Below are 14102 nucleotides of genomic sequence, written 5' to 3' on the forward strand. Positions count from 1 at the left end.
TCTTTTCGTCATTTTTCCATAAAAGCTCAACCACTTTTTCTTTCGAGTGAGTACTTAAATGATCCACCAATAAAGTACCTTGATTTAAGTACATCGAGCATATTGGACAAATTAACGTTTGGGTATTCATTCCTTAATCATATTTAATTGTTTAAAAACTATTTGAGGTCATTTTTTACTTAAAAATCACAACAACTTTGACAACATCGGTTTTGGTGTTTGTATTGATTTTAAATTGAATCTGTCAAAGGTTTTATTTCAAAAATACCAATTTTAAATTATTTTTAATTAATCAAAAGTTAACAAAAACATTAAATTTAATTCAATGCTTAACAGACTTTAAATAAATAAAGTTAAAACAAAAATTTGTATTTGTTAGATCATTTGTATTTTAGCGCAAAAATGTGTTTACTTGAAACTTCAATCTGACACCTGTCAAAAAAATAATTGTTCGTTGACCGGGTTTGTTCCGGGGGGCGGACGCGCGATGATGGCGGAAGTGGTTGTTCAAAACAGTAATAGTCCGCGAGTTTTGAACAATATGAAGCTAACTGATGGGGCGAACGGCCCCCGCGTTGTCACCATTAATAAGACGGAAACGGGGTTTGGTTTTAACGTGCGCGGACAAGTAAGCGAAGGGGGCCAATTGCGCAGCATTAACGGCGAATTGTACGCCCCGTTACAACATGTAAGCGCCGTTTTAGATCGGGGGGCCGCGGAACAAGCTGGGATAAGAAAAGGGGATCGTATTTTAGAAGTGTAAGTAACGAAGGAATGAGAAAACGATTTTTATGAGGTGAATGAGAAGGAGAAGGAAGTTTTTATTGATTTTTGTATTTAAATCTCGTTTTGTTATTGACTCTTTAATAGTTTTTTTGTTTGGTTGGGGTGTTTTGTTGTTTTTATGGGTTAAAACACGGTTTTTTTTGATGGGGTTATTGATCTGTTTCAGATTGGAGTTTTTTTATTGAAAGTTCAAGATTTTTGATAAATTGATTCGATTATTTATATCTGTTGTTTAGATTAGTTAAATTTAAGTGTTTTGTTAACGGATTTAAATTGAATAAATTGTTTATTTTTGATTTCTTAAGGTTAAAAAAGTTAACACTTTGTGTTTCTTCTTCTTTTAATTTTATTGCTAATTTAATGGACATTCAGGTCAAACACCTTTTTAATTTATTGCCTATTTACAACATGGCTTATATAACATCTTAATTCCTTTCACTTTTTAACTCATAATTTACTTGGATGATGAGAAATTCAAACAATGCCCAAGATGCAATTTTTTTATGGAATATCTTTGCACATTATCACCTTGTTCTTTAAGGATTTTAATTTTTTTATTAATTAACTGTCCACCTTGAAGAGAGCAGTCAAACCAGATCCGTACATGTTCGCCCAGAGAAAGTACTTTCAAATTCTTTACCTTACCTTAAAGGAAGGTCAAATTATAAAATAAAAATTTTTTTCAACGTCTCACAATTCTCAATATTGTTCTTTGTGTCGTCTCGATAAAATGTTGAGTTATCATCATGTTTATTTAGAAAATGTTTTAAATTTTCGGTAAAATTCCAAAGATACTCTTTAATCTATCTCAAAACAACAAATTTTTATTTTGTAGAAATGGTGTTAATGTTGAAGGAGCTACTCACAAACAAGTCGTTGATTTAATTAAATCTGGAGGTGATGTTTTAACTTTAACCGTTATTTCAGTAACACAACAGGTATAAACACTTTTATTAATATTTTTCTATTAAATCATAAACCTAAATTTATTTTTAAGGAAGCTGAACGTTTAGAACCAACCGATGACACTCAGGGTTACTCTTACATCGATTACAGTGAAAAAAGATCTCTTCCAATAAGCATTCCTGATTATAATTACAATGAACGAGGTGGTGAACGCTACGTGGCTTTCAATATTTACATGGCTGGTAGACATTTGTGCTCGAGAAGGTATCGAGAATTCGCAAAACTTCATAACGATTTAAAAAAGGAATTTATAGGTTAGAATCCAATCAAATTTTATAACCCCATCAAATTTTTTCACTTTTAGGTTTTAATTTTCCCAAATTACCCGGAAAATGGCCGTTTACACTCAGTGAACAACAATTAGATGCACGCCGGAGAGGATTAGAACAATATTTAGAGAGAGTTTGCGCCGTTAGGGTTATTGCAGAGTCTGATATTATGCAGGAATTTTTAACCGATCAAGATGATGAGAATAATAGTAGTCCCGTTGATTTAAAAGTACAACATAAACAAATTCGTATTTTATTATGCATTAATTTTTTTTATTGCAGGTTTTATTACCCGATAGAGAGGTTATAACCGTTACATTAAGAAAAAGCGCAAATGCTGATGATGTATACGATATGGTGGTTAAAAAAATCAATATGAACAAAAGTACAGCTAAATATTTTTATTTATTCGAAATCGTTGAGTATAATTTTGGTAAGCAAAAAAATTTGAGGTTATGTTCTTTTTGTACTTAATCAGTTCTTTGTTAAACTTAGAACAGAAATGTATGATTTCATTTAATTAAGATGAGGCCCCAGGTTTACTAATCCTTTATTTGGGTTGGATTATAAAGAATTTGATCGAGGTTATTTAAAAATAAATAAAATTGAGGTTATGAAAACAAAAATGATGTTAGGTTGGGAATTATTTTTTTAGAAACACCACAAATCATAATTGGTAAATTAATTACAACGTAATTACTTATAAAAAGTACTTTTTAGTTAATAATTAATTAAAATCGGTTAATTTCCCAATTTCTTATTGTACCGTTTTGTACACATAGATGGCGCCTCAAGTAATCAAATTAATTTAAAATTTCAACATTTAGAAATTGCAATTTTATCTTAATTTCATTATATTAACGTCTAAGTGACTTTTTAATTGGTAATTTATCAATTTTTGATTTAAAATTATCTTTATTGGAGTGATTTTTATGATTTGTTTCTAATTTCAGTTTATATACATAACCTATAAAAAAATTTGTGGGTGTAATTTGTTATTTAAGTGGAAAACTTTTAGATTCAAAAGAATTATTTATTAAATAACGAGATGGAATGAACTGTAATGATTGACTACAGTTTTCATGCCACTTTGATGATTCAAAATTGATCCCCCAGCAACCTCAGCTAAATTTATAACAAAGCCGAGGTCGCTTGCGGGCGAGGCTCCGCATTATGTATTACAACCAGGGTTGCAGACACCCTCGATTAAACTTAGAACAGAAAATCGGATTATAGAATCCCGATTTTTAAGGTATCTTTATTCATTTTATACGCAAAAAAAATAAATAAAATTGAGGTTATGGAAACAAAAGTTAGGTTAGGTTGGAAATTATTTTTTCGGAAACATCGCAAATCATAATTGGTAAATTAATTACAGCGTAATTACTTATAGAAAGTACTTTTTGGTTAATAATTAATTAAAATGGGTTAATTTGCCAATTTTTTTATTGTACCGTTTTTTACACATAGATGGCGCCTCAAGTAATCAAATTAATTAATTTCAACATTTAAAAATTGCAATTTTATCTTAATTTCGTTGTATTAACGCCTAAATGACTTTTTAATTTGTAATTTAACAATTTTTGATTTAAAATTATCTTTATTGGAGGGATTTTTATGACTTGTTTCTAATTTCAGGTTATACAAGTGTTTCTGTAAGTTGTGGCATAATTTTAATGAATTTTTCAAAACAATACAATTTTATCATGAAACGACTAAATCGATTTAAATTTAACTAAAATTGCCTAGTTTAAATAAATAATATCCTTTTTTTAATATAATTTAATTAATTACATATTAAAAAAGTGAAAAAAAAATTTGAGGTTATGTTCTTTTTTTAAAGTTATTATAATTAATCATTTTGAAACGACTAAATCGATTTAAATTTAACTAAAATTACCCAGTTTAAATAAATAATATCTTTCTTTTTATATAATTTAATTAATTACACATTCAAAGTGTTAAAAAAAAATTTGAGGTTATCTTTTTTCTTTTAATTTATTGTAATTAATCATTTTGAAACGACTTAATCGATTTAAATTTAATTAAAATTACCTAGTTTAAATAAATAATATATTTTTTTTATATAATTTGATTAATTACATATTAAAAAAAGTAATAAAACAAAATTTGAGGTTATGTTTATTAAAAATTTAATTATTTTTCTTTGTAGAACGCAAATTACAACCAACTGAATACCCGCACAACCTCTACATACAAAACTATAGCACAGCTACAAGTACATGTCTTTGTGTTCGAAAATGGTTATTCTCGTTAACGAAGGAGCTATCATTAATGCATGATGTGCAAGCGACTCATTACATTTTTTGGCAAGCCGTCGATGAAGTAAACCGTGGTTGTATTCAAGCCGGGGAACGTCTTTATCAATTAAAAGCGCTCCAAGATAGTACGAGAGCCACGGAGTACCTTAAATTGGCCAGGGAACTTCCTGGGTATGGAGATGTTGTTTTTCCACATTGCGGTTGCGATACGCGTAAAGGTGGGCACGTTATAGTCGCAGTTGGTAGTCAAAATTTAAAGCTACACGCGTGCCGGGAAGATGGAACGTTGGAGAGTCAGGTTGTTGCGTTAAATTGGGACTCGATATCTCAATGGGAAGCTGATGATGAAGCTACAGCGTTTTGTATTAAATATAACCGAGTTGATAAATCACCGAAATGGGTTAAAATATATACGCCTTATGTAAGTATTAGATAATGTTTTAAATTAATGTTTAATACTTATTTTCTATTTTAGTACATGTATTTGTTGGATTGTTTTGAACGGATAATCGAGGAGAGTAAATGGGTTGATACTGGAGAATGACTGAGGGGTTATTAAAGGAGGCGATTCTTTAATAAATTGTCTTTTTAACATTCTAAAAAAATACTCTCAACACACGAACAAAACTTTATAATATTGTAATATGTATATGCGTCTTGTGATACTTCTTTATATTTATTAACGTTTATAAATTTGAGAAAAAAGGGGGCTAACATATCAGCGTTGAGTACTTAGTATTGGTTCCTCTTTTTATGCTTTTTTCTTTTTCATATTCTTTTACAACTTCAATTTACACGTGCAATGTACCACTTGTATCACTTTTAAAATGAAAATTAGAATTAAATTAACAAATTAGGTTTAGATAGTGATTAATAGGTAAAAATTTAAAAAAATGAAAGGTTAGGTGTAATTTTAGTGATCAGAATCATTTTTGCGTCCCAATTATTAAAAGAAGATTGTAAATAACTTATTAATTGCTGTAATAGTTGTTTCTTTTTGTATATAAATAATATTTATAACATTTAGGGGTTATCTCAATAATTTCTTTTCCTTGGACTTGTTGCATTTGAACCCGAAAAGCAAGAATTTAGTGGCAACTTTGATTAATTCTAGGTTTTAACGTATAAAAAGAGTAAAATGTAGGGATTCAAGTTGTTAAACACTTGTATATATTAAAATATTATATTAGCGCGGTAAAAACAGAATTATTATAATGTTCCTTATATTTGCGAAGTAATTTATGCAAGTAATTATAAAGTATAAAATATATATTATATCCGTTGTTATCAGAAATGTGGCTGTTATGCACTCAATTCTCAAAATAAACGAATAAAAATATCAATAAGTATTTTTATTTATTTAAATTTATTCTTAATAAAAAAAATTGAGGTTATGATTGCTGATTGATAGATATTATAAGATAGATACACATGTTATAAACATATCCCCCCGCAAAGGCCTTGCTGTTACGTCATTGGAAGAATTAACATTTCTATTTTTATTTATACAGTGTAAAATTAAAAAAATATTAAAATATAAAGTGAAATATTAACGGTTATAATGGGTTATAATTTTCTTATTGTTAGGTTATCCAACTTCACTCGGTTACCAGTTACCATGGTGATTAAGATCCAAATATTGCAGGTGCTTGTCAAAATTGAAATTGAATTTAAGTTTTTTAAGGAAAAAGTCTTATTTAATTCGTTTAAAAGGCTGTATTTAACTCAAAATTGGGTTATCTAGGATATTATAGACAAGGTAAGTGGATTTAAATGAACTACAATTAACGAATTTGTTATGAATGCGAGATAATAGTAAAGAATTCGAATTGTTTTAAAATTAATAAAAATAGGTTAGAATTGATAAAAAAATCGGAATAAAATTTTATTATTTTAAGGTTATCCAACTTGACTCGGTTACCATGGTGATTAAGATCCAAATATTGCAGTTGCTTGTCAAAATTGACGTTGAATTTAAGTTTTTTTTAATGAAAAACACATAATTAATTCGATTTAAAGATTGTATTTAATGCAAAATGGGTAAATGAGTCCAAACTTGACGCATTTATCTCAAAAAACCAAAAAGTTCGAACTTTCAACTTTTAATTTTGACATATTTGTCAACTTCATAAAAAATCTTTTAAAATGAGTCCAAACTCGACATATTTAACTTTAATATTAATGGAAATACAATTACATCCGGTTTGAAACGTCAACGTCAATTTTGACATATTCGTCATCTTCATTAAAAAACCTTTAAAATGAGTCCAAAGATGACGCACTTATCTCAAAAAACAAAAACGTTTGAATAAAAAACTTTAAACCCGAAGTTAGCAACAATGAAGAGAGCAATTTAATTTTTAAATATTAATACCAACCTTAATTTTTAATTTTTTATTGTATTTTTGTTTTTATGATAAATTTTAAGACATTTTATAAAAATTAACAATTTGTCAAAATGACATTGATATTTCAAACCGGAAGTTGCTTACATTTCGACTAATATTGGAATCAAACGTATCATGTTTGTGCTCATTTTAAAGGATTTTTTACGACAATTACTAATAAGTCAAAATTGACGTTGACATTTCTAACCGGAACCATAACTTCATTAATATTGGAGATAAATATGTCGTGTTTGTACTCATTTTAAAGGATTTTTAATGAACATTACAAATATGCCAATTGAGGTTGACATTTTAAATCTGAACAAAAGTTTGAATAAAAAAACGTTAAATCCGAAGTTAGCTACCAATTTAATTACAAGTTTTCAGAGCCAACTTTTGGAATAATTTTAATAATAAATTCTACGGTTTATTTACAGCCGAAATACAAAACAAAATGTAAATTTTTGGCTCAACTTTGACAGCTCATAGCTCGAAAACAAAACAGTTGCGACCCTATGTTTATATAAAAAACTTGTGTCATTTTGGGAAGTACTACGTCCTAGTAAAGTTTCTTGATTAAAAACTGAACCATACTGTATACCCTTGTTTATAGATATACTTATATATTTATAGATATATCTATAAACAAGGCTGTATACTATATTCCATACATAATAGGCACTCTGTATATTATTAACGTGTAGGGAACTATAATATTACAGGAAACTGTATTGTTCTAAAAAGGACGCCAGCAAGAAGAAAGTAGTTTGGTAGTTAGTCGAAAGCGAAGTCACGTTGTCCTTTGTCGAAAGTGAAATAATTTATATTAGTCTTATTGTTAGAATAAATAATTAGTGAAGAATTTGTGTTTTATTGAGATACACGTCAATTATATTATACTTTTCCTCCAATGACGTCACGTTTCCTACCTCACCCCGTCAACGTCAATTTGTTCGAGCTGGATAACCTTATAGTGTGGGTTATTCAAATTGGGGTTTTTCTACCAAGGATCTTATATTAAAAGCTAATTAAACAAAAATTGACGCTTACTTTATTAACTAAACGTTAGTATTTCAATAAAATTTATTTAATTAAAACCAAACTCACAAAGTAAAAAATTTAGAGGTTATGTTTACTGTCAGGTTATGTTATTTATTATGTTTTTAGATAGATGTCTAAAAAGCGGATAACTCTCAAATTAAAAACACCAAACCCCCTTTTTGAAAAGTGGTTAATCGAGTGGCGAGATGAAGCAAAAGCGAAAGAATCAAAAATGCAATATTGTTTCTCGACAGCTTTGCAATCGTTAAAACGATATCCAATTCCTTTAGAATCGGGGCGTGATTGTAAAATATTGAAAGGTTTCGGTGATAAATTATGTAAAATGCTCGACGAGAAATTAAAAGAACATAAACGGAATCAAGAGAAAGAAAATTTCAATGAATCAAATGAATCAATTTATACCCCTCAACATCGATCTGGAGATTATGCAATATTAATCGCGTTGTTTGAAAGCACAAAAGCTTCGTTGAATAAAAAAGAAATTCTTGATAAAGCTCAATTTTACTGTGATTCATCTTTTAAAATGGTTACACCCGGTGCTTGGTCTTCAATGGAAACTCTAATCAATAATAATTATGTTATTAAACAAAGTACTAAATATTCTTTAACAGATAAAGGAAAAGTAATTGCAAAAAAATTATTTGATGATTTAATCCACAAAGAATTAGAATCAAATAAAACAACTTCAAATTTAGAACATGTTAATATTGATGAATTAATGCATTGTAACATTATAGATCCAAATAATCACAAAAATCAAACTAAAAATAGTACTAAATCAACATTAACGTTCGAAACGTTAATATTTGAACCAAATTCTTTTGAAATAATCCTTCTTGTTGATACATTAGAAACTTCCGGTAAAGATCAATCAAAAGATGATCCAATTATAAGTGAATTAAATCGTTTAAAAGTAAACTTTGAAATTCGCCATTTAAAAGTTGGTGATTACCTTTGGATATGTCGTCATAAAACAACAAAAAAAGAATTAGTTCTTCCCTATATCATCGAAAGGAAACGAATGGACGATTTTGGGAAAAGCATTAAAGATGGGCGTTATCACGAACAAAAGTTTCGTTTGAAACAATGTGGGGTACAAAATAAGATTTATTTAGTGGAAAGTTTGGGGAAAAATGTTCATGTTGGGCTTCCAATGACCAGTTTAATGCAAGCTGCAATCAATACAATGGTTCAAGATGGGTTTATGATTAAGTTTTGTGATAATGCAAGAAGTACGGGACATTATTTAAATGATATGAGTAAAATTATAAATAAAAATTATTTGGTAAGATTATTTAAAAAGAAAATTTTGCATTAAAATATTTAATTTTAGGCTAAAACAATTTTAAGTTGTCAAAAAGAAAACTTGGAACGTTCGAATTTCAAAGATGACGTTATTTGGGCTTTAACTTTTGAGGATTTTATGAAAATCGGAGCTAAATATAAAGTAAATTTATTTTTTTTTAAATATTAATTAATAATTAAATGTAATTATAGGATTTTACCGTAAAAGAGATGTTTATAAAACACCTCACTTCGTTGAAAGGGTTATCGATTGATAAAGCATTAGCAATCGCTGATAAATATCCAACTCCACGACTTTTAATTGAAGCTTATAATCAAACCGCTGGTGATGAAGGGGAAAAATTAATTTCTTCGATTACTTTTAAAGGGAATAAAACGATTGGACCTGTTATAAGTCAAGTTATTCATCGTTTGTATTCCCAAAGGTTTTAGTTTAAAATGTTTTTATTTTTGCTACTTAATTTAGTGGTAAGGTAAGAAATAAATTTATTTTTTAATTAATTCGATCTTGATAATCTCAACATTCTTGCAATACCAATTACTTCATTCTTAGTAAAAAAGTGAGGTTATTTATTGCCCAATCTTGAGAGATGGTATTATAATAAAGCTTCCGAGACAAGTTTCACCTGAGAAAGAAACATAACCTCAATTTAGTTGACAGTTACTTTTTAGTTACTCATAACTCTCTTAAAACTGTTAATATCCTTTCTAAACCATCCAAAACGCGAAAATCAGTGTCAGCTACATCTAATTTATTAGATTCCGAAAGATTTTGAACGATTTTGACCTTGAAAATTGAATTTAAAATTTGTAAAATTCAAACTTCTGTTGTGGTTGGAGAATCTTGAAACCTCCAATGCACCGCTGAAATGGAAGGATATATGCATCAAATACGCAGTTTCATCTAGATTAGTGAAGAATTAAAGAAGATATGAATAAAATAAGTTTTGGAATTTTGAGTAGTTCGAAAGAAATCCGCTAGATGGCGTTTTCGAAATTTAGAAAGATTTGAAATTATTTTAAGGGAAGAAATGGCGCGAAACCCATCAACCAATCAGGAGCGAGGGTTAAAAATTGAAGGAAGAAAATTTTCTGGAGAAGGGGAAAAGGGTATATAAGAAGTTGAACCAAGGCCAACCAACGCAGTCCATTTTAGTAAGGGCAAGAGCACGGTTGAATTTTGATATAAAAATCTAACCTAAAAGTAATTTCCTAACCTTAAATTGGTTCACCGATTTCAATTCAAATTTGACGTGGAATCACGATTTTATATAACCTAAGAAAGAAAAGAAGAAGAATTGAATTTAATTTAATAAATTTAAATATCGAAAATAAACTGAGGAAAAATTACCTGTGTTCTTGAAAAATTTCCGCACTCTCGCAACAAGATCCGATTGAAGAATAATTATCCGAACCGAAGCTTTCCCGATTCCTGTCCATTTTCTATTCCTAAGAGGGACCGATTCGATCGAATTGAGTTTCAACATAACCTAAAAGTTATTTATCAGATAAGTGGTAACTTTCCTTAATTTAATTAATTAAGTTAATTTTCATGTCTATAATTCAAGATAACTTACGATTAAATAGGGACGGCATAAATAATTATCATAACGAACATGTGTGGTCCTTGCAAAATCCACATGCAATTAGACCAGGAAGATTTTAGCAACGGTTTAGTGTAAACGTTTGGGGTGGCATTTTTAACAATTCTTTGCTACCTGTATGGGTGATAAATGAACGCTTAAATGCAAATATGTACAGAAATTTCTTGGGACATAACCTTTTCGATTTTATCGACGACGTACCACTTAACATCGTTCAAAATATGTGGTATCAGCACGATGGTGCACCACCACATTGAGGAAGAGAAGTCATCGCTTGGTTACATGAACATTTTCCAAACAAATGGATTGACAATGGAGGTCCAGTAGTCTGGCCACCACGATCCCCAGATCTAAATCCGCTGGATTATTATTTTTGGGGACACATGAAGCAGCTTGCGTACCATGTAGAAATTACTACCCGTCAGCAACTACTGGACAGAATTCAAGATGCAGCTAATAGCATACGGAATGATCCAAATATCATACGTCGTGTGATAGAATCTTTACTTCGTCGATGTGAGGCGTGCATTCAAGCTGAAGGCGGACATTTCGAACAATTTTTGTAATTTTTTAAACTTATTTTTTATTCTTTAACCAAAATGAATCGGACCCATATTCATATAACACTTTTTCCTTAGAATCGCATCACCTTTCATCTGCCAAAGTTTGTCATAGAGCTAATGAATCACCCTGTATTTACCCGGATACACAATCCACAGTATCCAAATGATTTAAAAAAAATTTTAACACTGGAATGTTAAAAACCTTCCAAAAAATTGATGGCCGAAAACAGTTACCAAAGACCATACATTATTAATTATTCATAATTGTTGAAACTGTAATTTTTTTTACATTTAAAGCTGTCAACGGCGTTATTTCGGCGCCTACTTTGATTGTAATTAGCTGATTTAAGACTTTCAAAAAACGCATTTTTCTCAATTTTTTTCTTATACAACTATATGATTTGATATGTTCATCGCATAGAAGGACTTATCCTCTATCAAAGTATTCCAAAAAAATATATGCATCCCAATTAAAATAACAATTTTGGTTGCCATAGCAACGAAACAAAAACCAATACAAACAAGCAAATATCGCCAAAAAATGCGCCATGATTAAACGAAGTTATTGGCTATATTCCAGACATTTGACACACACTGTATATCAATTTAAATTCAAACACTAATAGTTTTTAATAATTTAATTACAAAAAAATTATCTAAATAATCACAACATTCGTTATCGTTGCAAGAAAAAGTGATTCCCACTCACATTCACCGTGGATCCAACCTCAACATGATCAGGTAATTGAGAAATGGTACTCTAAAAGCAAATTGGTTAATTTTTTAATATCTTTTTAACTTAATCGTACTTTCGGTTGATTATCCGTTGATTTCATATACGCAACGCTCATCGATTCGGTTGAATGAGCCCACAATATCGAACACTCACCATTTTTCGATAAGTGCAACACCAAAGCTCCGCCGTTTTTTTGTTTAACGTTATGTAAAAATCTAGATTCTACAAAATAGTATATTATTATACGAGCATATAATGAGTAGACTACTATACTTTGTCCACGACTACTATTGAAATTGATTCGATAAAGTTATTGTTTTAAATTAAGTTTAAATGTCAATGTGACAAAAATTCAATGTTACCAATTGTAACCAACTTCACAAGAATTTGTCAATTTTATGAAACGTCTTGTTTTTTTTTACGAAAATTAATTGATTTATGCTTAAATCATACGAAAAAAGCAATTTGTTTAAGTTTTTTTAATGTCGAGCCTTTAGAAAGTCCTAAAAAATTAAAGTAAATTTTGAAATTTTGACGTTTCAAATAATTATTATTAGTCTGTCAAGTTGATTGCCCGTGAATAATGATTATTCACCGCTATTATTCACTCTATGAAAAATGATTACCCTTTAAAACTAATTTTTTTAAATATATTTTTGAATAAAGTTTAAACGTCAATGTGACACAAATTCAATGTCACCAACTGTAACCAACTTCACAACAATTTGTCAAAATTAAATGTCAATTTTATGAAACGTCATATTTTTTCACGAAAATTAATTAATTTAAGCTTAAATCATAGGAAAAAAGGAATTTGTTTGTTTTTTTAATGTCAAACCTTTAGAAAATTGAATTAAATTGACGTTTTTTGAAATTTTGACGTTTCAAATAATTATTATTAATCTGTCAAGTTATATAAACTCATTTAGTATAAGGTAGTCGTGGACAAAAAAAGTTATCCAATTATATTTCACTATTATTAACATACTTAAAAATTTTTCCGTCATAATTTTATATAATTCAGTCGTGGGACACCCACAATATTTAATATTAACCCCGATTTCTTTCGCTAATTGCGTTTGAACCAAATGTTCGCCACATCCAGTTGTGCAAACTGCAACGGAAGGTTCATCTCGATTAAAAGAATCGGCCCAAACTCCACTTGCATATAAAGCTGCTTGTCCCACCCTTCCAGGACGCTTCATAATTAACCCTCCAGAACTACATCCTGAAGCAACTCGCCCTAAATTATCTATACAAACAGCCCCTACGGTATCCATCCTCTCTCCATCTTGATCTAACGTATTTTCATGTTCATCAATAAGCTTTTTATATTTATAAAATTGTTTTAAAGCCTTTGGACTAATTAATTCCTTATTTAAACAAGTTTTTAAACCTTCCCTTTTCGCATGATCTTGAGCTCCATCAGCTACGAGTAAAGATGGTGGGATTAATCCCATTGGGAGAGTCTCTGATTGTTTTAAACAGAGGTTATGGGCTAATTCAATAGGGTTTTTTACTTGTTGAACGGCCCCACAACCACCATAAAACAACGTAGATCCATCCATTATTGAGGCATCACCTTCAACACAACCATTCGTTGTCAAATTAGAACCAAAACCAGCATTCGTTAAGGGATCGTTTTCTAAAACTAAACCACACATTTTAACCGTCTTCAATAGATTTATTTTTTGGTACCGGTTACGGCTGCTTTAACAGCATCTAAAGCTGAACCCCCATCTTTTAAGATTTTAATTCCAGCTCGACATGCTTTCTTGGCTAATTTGTTGTATTTGGGGTGATTTTTTTCGTTATGATGACCTGCTCCTGTTTGTTTTTAATAAATTTTAATCAATTTTTATTAATTTTTTATACTCACCGCAATGCACAGCGATAAAAGTAGTCATAATCACAAAATTTATTTTTTACTTATTCCTTTTCGATATTAATACCCAGTAATTATTAAAAAGTAAATGTTTATCATTGTTGTTGAAAAAACGAGGTTATGAATGTTGATTGATGTTGATTTATAAGTACTTATTAAACTTGATAAATTGAATCAAAACGATTTAATGGCTTTTTTATGGATTAATCTAAAAATACATAGCGGTTTTTTATTAAATAAATAATTAAAAAGGTATT

The 14102-nt window shown here is 29.5% G+C and overlaps 3 protein-coding genes and 1 long non-coding RNA gene across 10 annotated transcripts; 2 read left to right on the forward strand and 2 right to left on the reverse strand.

The window, feature by feature from the left end:
• The first annotated feature begins 459 nt into the window (after positions 1–459).
• On the forward strand, positions 460–5649 carry LOC111416434 (sorting nexin 27). 2 transcript variants are annotated; one of them, XM_071195519.1, is made up of 8 exons: positions 681–759; positions 953–1563; positions 1622–1724; positions 1784–2006; positions 2057–2250; positions 2304–2454; positions 4195–4724; positions 4779–5649. In XM_071195519.1, exons 2-8 carry the CDS (start codon positions 1517–1519, stop codon positions 4845–4847), a joined length of 1317 nt encoding a protein of 438 aa, XP_071051620.1. In that variant the 5' UTR covers positions 681–759; positions 953–1516; the 3' UTR covers positions 4848–5649. The 2 variants fall into 2 exon arrangements, with proteins under 2 accessions (XP_022904222.1, XP_071051620.1); XM_023048454.2 differs by lacking the exon at positions 953–1563 and having other exon boundaries at positions 460–759.
• A 1941-nt stretch (positions 5650–7590) lies between these two features.
• LOC111416466 (mus81 structure-specific endonuclease subunit) lies at positions 7591–9558 on the forward strand. Of its 5 annotated transcripts, none has more exons than XM_023048494.2 (4): positions 7591–7800; positions 7858–9037; positions 9086–9199; positions 9250–9558. In XM_023048494.2, exons 2-4 carry the CDS (start codon positions 7862–7864, stop codon positions 9487–9489), a joined length of 1530 nt encoding a protein of 509 aa, XP_022904262.2. In that variant the 5' UTR covers positions 7591–7800; positions 7858–7861; the 3' UTR covers positions 9490–9558. The 5 variants fall into 5 exon arrangements, with proteins under 5 accessions (XP_022904262.2, XP_071051622.1, XP_022904264.2 ...); XM_071195521.1 differs by having other exon boundaries at positions 7862–9037; XM_023048496.2 differs by having other exon boundaries at positions 7591–7754; positions 7833–9037.
• LOC111416467 (uncharacterized) lies at positions 8387–11426 on the reverse strand. The gene is made up of 4 exons (XR_011640160.1): positions 10635–11426; positions 10409–10547; positions 10275–10333; positions 8387–9921 (listed from the first exon to the last, which is right to left on the reverse strand). It is a non-coding gene; the product is annotated as an uncharacterized lncRNA (long non-coding RNA).
• A 421-nt stretch (positions 11427–11847) lies between these two features.
• LOC111416432 (Taspase 1) lies at positions 11848–14093 on the reverse strand. Of its 2 annotated transcripts, none has more exons than XM_071195522.1 (5): positions 13840–14093; positions 13659–13781; positions 12949–13611; positions 12034–12182; positions 11848–11984 (listed from the first exon to the last, which is right to left on the reverse strand). In XM_071195522.1, the coding sequence occupies exons 1-5, from the start codon at positions 13865–13867 to the stop codon at positions 11901–11903; spliced, it is 1047 nt and encodes a 348-aa protein (XP_071051623.1). In that variant the 5' UTR covers positions 13868–14093; the 3' UTR covers positions 11848–11900. The 2 variants fall into 2 exon arrangements, with proteins under 2 accessions (XP_071051623.1, XP_022904220.1); XM_023048452.2 differs by having other exon boundaries at positions 13659–13787; positions 13840–14091.
• Positions 14094–14102: the final 9 nt, after the last annotated feature.

Source organism: Onthophagus taurus, chromosome 3 (assembly GCF_036711975.1).
Source record: "Onthophagus taurus isolate NC chromosome 3, IU_Otau_3.0, whole genome shotgun sequence".
In the NCBI taxonomy this organism is placed as follows: Eukaryota; Metazoa; Arthropoda; class Insecta; order Coleoptera; family Scarabaeidae; genus Onthophagus; species Onthophagus taurus.

Bases quoted from the DNA above. Each gene is read 5' to 3' on its own strand.
- LOC111416466 (XM_023048494.2), top strand. From the start codon at position 7,862: ATGTCTAAAAAGCGGATAACTCTCAAATTAAAAACACCAAACCCCCTT. The intron at 9,038-9,085 runs GTAAGATTATTT...ATTTAATTTTAG, and splicing joins TTATAAATAAAAATTATTTG to GCTAAAACAATTTTAAGTTG. The intron at 9,200-9,249 runs GTAAATTTATTT...ATGTAATTATAG, and splicing joins AAATCGGAGCTAAATATAAA to GATTTTACCGTAAAAGAGAT.
- LOC111416432 (XM_023048452.2), bottom strand. From the start codon at position 13,867: ATGACTACTTTTATCGCTGTGCATTGCG. The intron at 13,788-13,839 runs GTGAGTATAAAA...AAAAACAAACAG, and splicing joins TTTTATCGCTGTGCATTGCG to GAGCAGGTCATCATAACGAA. The intron at 11,985-12,033 runs GTACGATTAAGT...ATTTGCTTTTAG, and splicing joins CAACGGATAATCAACCGAAA to AGTACCATTTCTCAATTACC.
- LOC111416434 (XM_023048454.2), top strand. From the start codon at position 488: ATGATGGCGGAAGTGGTTGTTCAAAACAGTAATAGTCCGCGAGTTTTG. The intron at 760-1,621 runs GTAAGTAACGAA...TTTATTTTGTAG, and splicing joins GGGGATCGTATTTTAGAAGT to AAATGGTGTTAATGTTGAAG. The intron at 4,725-4,778 runs GTAAGTATTAGA...TTTCTATTTTAG, and splicing joins TTAAAATATATACGCCTTAT to TACATGTATTTGTTGGATTG.